This window comes from Mirounga angustirostris, unplaced genomic scaffold, assembly GCF_029215605.1.
Source record: "Mirounga angustirostris isolate CCGP_5_RB_7025 unplaced genomic scaffold, mMirAng1.0.hap1 SCAF_3, whole genome shotgun sequence".
In the NCBI taxonomy this organism is placed as follows: Eukaryota; Metazoa; Chordata; class Mammalia; order Carnivora; family Phocidae; genus Mirounga; species Mirounga angustirostris.
The window spans coordinates 158,157,515-158,163,589 of record NW_026991711.1 but is presented as its reverse complement, the minus strand read 5'-3'; the positions used below and the strand labels follow the sequence as shown (position 1 = coordinate 158,163,589).

General features: G+C 39.9%; 1 protein-coding gene across 4 annotated transcripts in view; it reads left to right on the top strand.

The window, feature by feature from the left end:
• The first annotated feature begins 5,058 nt into the window (after positions 1 to 5,058).
• SF3B1 (splicing factor 3b subunit 1) overlaps positions 5,059 to 6,075 on the top strand; it is a 39,380-nt gene continuing 38,363 nt past the window's right edge. For 2 of the 4 annotated variants that reach the window (XR_010410257.1, XM_064586864.1), the window contains exon 1: positions 5,066 to 5,220. Coding sequence is in view for 2 of the 4 variants with exons in the window: in XM_064586864.1 (XP_064442934.1) it covers positions 5,193 to 5,220 (28 nt within the window). In the remaining 2 variants the exon portion in view is untranslated. Of the gene's footprint in view, positions 5,221 to 6,075 lie in introns of all 4 variants that reach the window. The other 2 variants (XM_045868296.3, XR_008505584.2) reach the window with 2 other exon arrangements.

The window sequence follows — 6,075 nt, the reverse complement described above, 5'->3', positions numbered from 1 at the left end:
TGGTGGTTATCAGAGGTGAGGTGGGTGGGTGATAGGTGAAATAGGTGAAGGGGATTAAGAGTACACTTATCGTGACAAGCACTGAGTAATGTATAGATTGTTGAATCAGTGCACTGAAACTAATATAACACTGTACGTTAATTATACTGGAATAAAAAAAGAGTAAGTGATAGCTAATCACAAGTTATAGAAGATTATAACTAGGATGATTCTGTTTACATAAATGTTTAAAAAACAAGCAAAATCAAACAACATACTTGATGATTACATACATATGTAGTAAAAGTATAAAGAAGTATGAGGGAATAATTAACACAAAATTCCAAACAGTGGATATTTCTAGTATGACTGATAGAGCTATAATTGAGGCAAGGCATAATGGAATCAGCACACAAAAGATTGATAATGCTCTCAGGTAGCAGCTGCATGGGAAATTGTAATGTATATACGCTTTGTGTATACAATGTGCTCCATAATTAAACTTAAAAAATAATGTCTGGTATACAATAGGTCCTCATGAAATATTTATTAATAGGTCCTCAATAAATATTTTTTGAATGAATGAATGGTGAAATGTACCTTTGGCATTTTTTTTTTTTTTAAGATTTTTTCTTCATTTGAGAGAGATAGAGTGAGAGCACAGGCAGGGGGAGGGTCAGAGGGAGAGGGAGAAGCAGACTCTGCACTCTGCAGGGTGCCCGATGTGGGGCTCGATCCCAGGACTCTGGGACCTGAGCCAAAGGCAGACGCTTAACCAACTGAGCCACCCAGGTGCCCCTGCCTTTGGCACTTATATCAATCAGGTTTTAACTGAAGAAACAGACCACCAGGAGATACATATTAAGAGATTTATTGCAGGGAATTGGTTTATGCGGTTGTGGACACTGGCTAAGAAAGTCCAAAATCTAAAGGGCAGACCATCAGTAGGGGCAGGTTGGAATTCTCCAGCACAGGATGAAGTTGCTATCCACAGGTAGAATTTCTTCTGCATCAGGGAAGCCTAAATTCTGATGTTAAGGTATTTCAACTGATTGAATTAGATCTACCCAGCAGCTTATCTAGGACAATCTCCTTTACTTAAAGTCAATTATTGTGGACTTAAAGCACATCTACAAATACCTAGGTTGGTATTTGTTTGAATAACTAGGGACTGTAGCTTAGCCAAGTTGACACATTAGAAGACATCACAGCATTCCAGACACCTAATGCTTCTTTCTGTGCCACAACCCCTTAGTTGTCTGGGACACCTACTCAGACTTGATTTATATGTGCTTTGAATCTCCATATCTCACCATTATGAATCAGAGAGAGCTCTTAGTTGACTTTTAACTAGAAAAAGAAGCTAGTTAATGAATTCACACTAAGATGTTAATATACTGCTGTTCTGTTCTAGTTAGGCCTGGAATAGTTGGAAGAGGAATCTACCCAAGTTAGTTCAAGAAAAGCAGTACTATTTATTTATTTTTTAGAAGATTTTATTTATTTGAGAGAGAGAGAGAGAAAGCTGGAGCAGGAGGGGAGGGTAGAGGGAGAAGCAGACTCCCTGCTAGGCAGGGAGCCCGAATCAGGACTTGATCCCAGGACCCGGGGATCATGACCTGAGCCAAAGGCAGATGCTTAACCGACTGAGCCACCCAGGCACCTGAAAAGCAGTACAATTTAAAGAATGGGTCACTAGAAGGTTAGGGCTGGAGATAGTTCTGGATTTAGGGTAGCTGTGGGGACTTGAGCAGCAGGAATTTGTGATCCCTCAGTCTTATGTCATTAAAGTGACATTTTTCTTTGATTCTTTCTGTTTCAGTAGAAACCGACAAGTTCCTTTCATACTTCCAGTTCAAATTTCCAAGAGAAGGAATCTTGGCTTAGCCAATAACTTCTATTTCTATGGGTAGAAATGTCCTGTATTCCAGACCAGGTTCTAGGTAGCTGACTAAGTGCCTATCTCTTCCAGGAGAACAACCCAGTGCTGTTTCCCTGAGCAGAGAGTTTGGTCAGGTAGGTTGAAGCTAGAAGGGAAAGTCAGGCATGACAGTCACACTGACTGACATATTTAGAACATTGTCTCAAGGTTATCTTTTATTTGAGTAATGCATTAAATTTTCAGAAATAAGATTCTATAGTTTTAGAACTCAAGGCATAACTGAAAGGGAGATAGAAAGTTTTGGATTTTTGGCCTTGGGTAGGTAGAGTCTGATATTCCTTTGATATAGGAGGCTTCTAGGGAACATTACACATCAAGATTGTGAGCCATTAATCCATAACAGTCCTTCTTTCACCTCAGAAAAGATGGGCTTGTGGGCACCTGGGTGGCTCAGTTGGTTAAGTGGCTGCCTTCGGCTCCAGTCATGATCCCAGCATCTTGAGATGGAGCCCCGCATTGGGCTCCCTGCTCAGTGGGGAGTCTGCTTCTCCCTCCTTCTGCTCTTGTGCTCTTGCTTTCTCTCTCCCTCTCAAATAAAGAAATAAAGAAATAAAATCTAAAAAAAAAAAAATGATGGGCTTGATAAAACTGTCAGTGGTTTTCCTATAGCACATAACTTTAAGGCCTATTTTATAGTTTCATCCCCAAAGGTGATTTGAGCAAGTTACAGCTAGCATTTAACAATCTGCAAAATTATTATTTTTTGTTTTTTGTCCAGAAAAATTATGTATGCTTGCTACTTTGCAATATTTTTTTGAGGCTCAGAAAAGCCAGCCTCCAAGTACCCCTGATAAGAAAAGGAATGGGGGTGCTTGGATGGCTCAGTCAGTAGAGCATGTGACTCTTGATCTCAGGGTCATGAGTTCAAGCCCCACATTGGGTGTAGAAAAGAAAGGAATTTTCCTTTTAATTGCGTTATATCACTCTCAATTGTCTAGGTTATAAAAAGATCAGATCACCTTTTCTAATTTTTGAAACAAAAAATTTCACCAGAAAAGGGCAGGAAATGTATTTTAAGTGGTATCTGAATATTATTTATTAATATTGAAAGTGGAAAGTAAAAGATACTTATTGAAAAACGCTTGTTACTTATTGTCTGAAAGTCCAAGTCATTGTTTTATTAAAGACAAACTAGTCTTTAGAAGATTAAAAGAAGGAAATCTCCATTGATCTTAGGCAAATTTTTTCATATCTCACTATCCCATATATGCCTTTGCCCTACAAAAGTTAACTTAATACCTAGTAACCTAGAGAAAGACAAAGGACATGCTTTGCACATGCTTTTCATTTCATTTCCTTTTTTTTTTTAGTTTATTTTTAGAAATCTCTACACCCAATGTGGGGCTCAAACTTATGACCCTGAGATTAAGAATTGCATACTCTTCCAACTGAGCCAACCAGGCATTCCATCTTTAATACATTCTTTTTTGTGTGTGTTTATAAAAATATGTGTTCATAGCAAAGTATCAGGAAAATACTAAAAATTATTTTAAAAGTTAATAATTTCATCATTCATAAACATCCACTATTAACACTTTAGTGAATTTCCTTTGCATATATTTTTACAGGACAGTGATTGCCTTGTATATACAAATTTATCTTTTTTTTTTTTAGATAGAGCCAAGAAATGCAATGTCCTTGTGATTCTTTTTGTCAACATGGGTGGATTTTTTTTTTTTAAAGATTTTATTTATTTATTTGACAGAGAGAGATCACAAGTAGGCAGACAGGCAGGCAGAGCAGGCTCCCTGCTGAGCACGGAGCCCGATGTGGGCTCGATCCCAGGACCCTGGGACCATGATCTGAGCTGAAGGCAGATGCTTAACTGACTGAGCCACCCAGGCACCCTATGGATGGATTTTTTTATATTGTCGATTATTGGTGGATAATAACGTCCTTCTGTAATTCCTTATTTCCCATTCATCCTTTTTTCCTTTCATTATTTTAAAATATGCTATTTTGTATATATAAAAGAATATATGTAATCTATGTGTAGGTTATAAACCATGTAAGGAATATCTGTGGGCCCTCTGCTAATCCAAGAACTAGAGTTTACCAATAATTTGTATAATAATCTACATGTTCTTCCTTCTCATCCCCTTCCTCCCCCAACTATTGTTTAACCTAAATTAAAACAATTAAAAATGGAAAATTTTATTCCATCAAATTGATTTTTTTCATTGATGCTAATAAAAATTCCATTTTTGTTACTGAAGTTTCTAAGTATTTGTGTTGTGACTATCACACAGCCAGATGAACTGTTTTCTTTGTGATAGCTCTAACCTTAATCCTGTTTAATCTCTTTTCCTAGGCTGCTTCCTGTACCAACTTCCCTTCTAAGTTATGTTCTTTTTCATTTCTAAAGTCCAAGGCCAGTGTGACAATTCAAAATTACGCTAGTGTTAATTGATGCATAGAAAAAAAAGAGAGCCATATTCGGACCTTTTACAAATTCCTGATTTAAGAATGACATTAGGATTAAGAGAGGCATTTCATCATTGTTAATGCTGACCATCGGTGGTTTTCTAAGAACCTATAAAGTTAAAAGGCTTTAAAAGGGTGGCAAAGCTCCTCCTGTTTAATAACTTATATTAAATTTTATAATATATATATATCCCCGCCCTAATTTTTCTCTCATTTCTTAAAGGGGATTAGCAACAACTTGTCCACTTTACTGGTTATTTGTGAGGTGCAACAGTGTTTGGAAATAACGTTGTAAACAAAACTCCTACCCAAATGGTAATTATTAAAAAGAAAGAAAAATGACCTTGAATTTCTGTGCGAAGGATGTTACTGTTACATGACTGTTTCCACAACTAACCACTGGAACAGCTGAGACAGATGCTAAGGAAAGCTTTCGTCGGGCACCAAGACACCTTCCGGTCGATTTGAGAAAATGGAATTGACGGTCTGAGGTTTCTTCCAGCCCTGAAACCCGTAGTGTTTCTTACAGTAACTATTAACTGTCCTCGCACAATCCACTTTCCTCCAGGGCAAAATTACTCACTTTAAAAGCACCAAGATTTGCCTAGGCTTTTTCTCGAGCCACCAGGAAAACCGCCTCCGGGCCCAGTCCTGGCTCCTCCCCCTCCCCCATAATGCATCTCTCTGTTCCATCTAGGTGGCTCCTCTGTCACGTGTCACCCGACGGAGCGCGCTCCCGCTTGGCGCATGCGCAGAGAGCATTCCCCAGCTATTTTTCTCCGTGGCAGCGGCGGCGAGCGGAAGTTCTTGGGAGCGCCAGTTCCGTCTGTGTGTTCGAGTGGACAAAATGGCGAAGATCGCGAAGACTCACGAAGGTAAGCCCTCTTCCTATGGTTATGTGTCTTCTCTGCTGCCTAGCCTGCCAAGACTCTGTTTTCCTAGGTTTTTGCCTCGGTCTGTGGTTTCTTTTGTGGGGTGCTGCGCCCGCGCTTAGGGGTCCCGGTCGTCTCCTCCGCGCTAGCGGCGCAGGCCACTGCCCCACGTAATGGCGTCCTACTCATACATCGCTGGCAGGCGCTTTGTTCCGTGTTTGGGTCTTGTTCCTTCAGAGTTGCTTCTCTTTTCTGACCAGAAGGCCTCGTTCAAACGGCTCGCCAACGAGGAGTCCAGGGCAGGGGATCGGGGAAACGGGCGTGGAAGCCAAAAGTCTCACTCGCCTCTCGGAACTGTTGTCCGCACAGTTTGTGCATAGCAGAGTCAGGAAAGCACTGAAATACGGCAGCCGCTTTTCAGGCAGCCCCAGATCGAGTTTAGCCTAACCGAGGCCCATTCCTCTTAATCTTGGCTAATTTATGTGTCTTCAGGCATCTAAAATACTTCGTTTTGTTGTTTTTTTATACGAAGTGATTTGGGAATAAAGTCTAGTGGTTTTTCTTCCCTTGATCAGTTGTAATATATTGGTTTTTTCCTTTGGAGACTGATTATTGGTGGAAGAAGGAAAGGCACATGATTTTTATTAATGGCCAAAGCTTTCGAGGTACTTGATCGTTTTATGGAATACGGAGAATACAAAATTAGGGAAATGTTGAGAATACGCCGGAGTCTTTTAGGGAGTATCCAGTACCCAGAAATGGCAGGAAATAGGGTCACTTAAGAAAAGATGAAGCATGGGAATTTGGAGGTGCATTCCTTGATTTCTGACGTGGAATCTGAAGTGTTCATCAAACGCG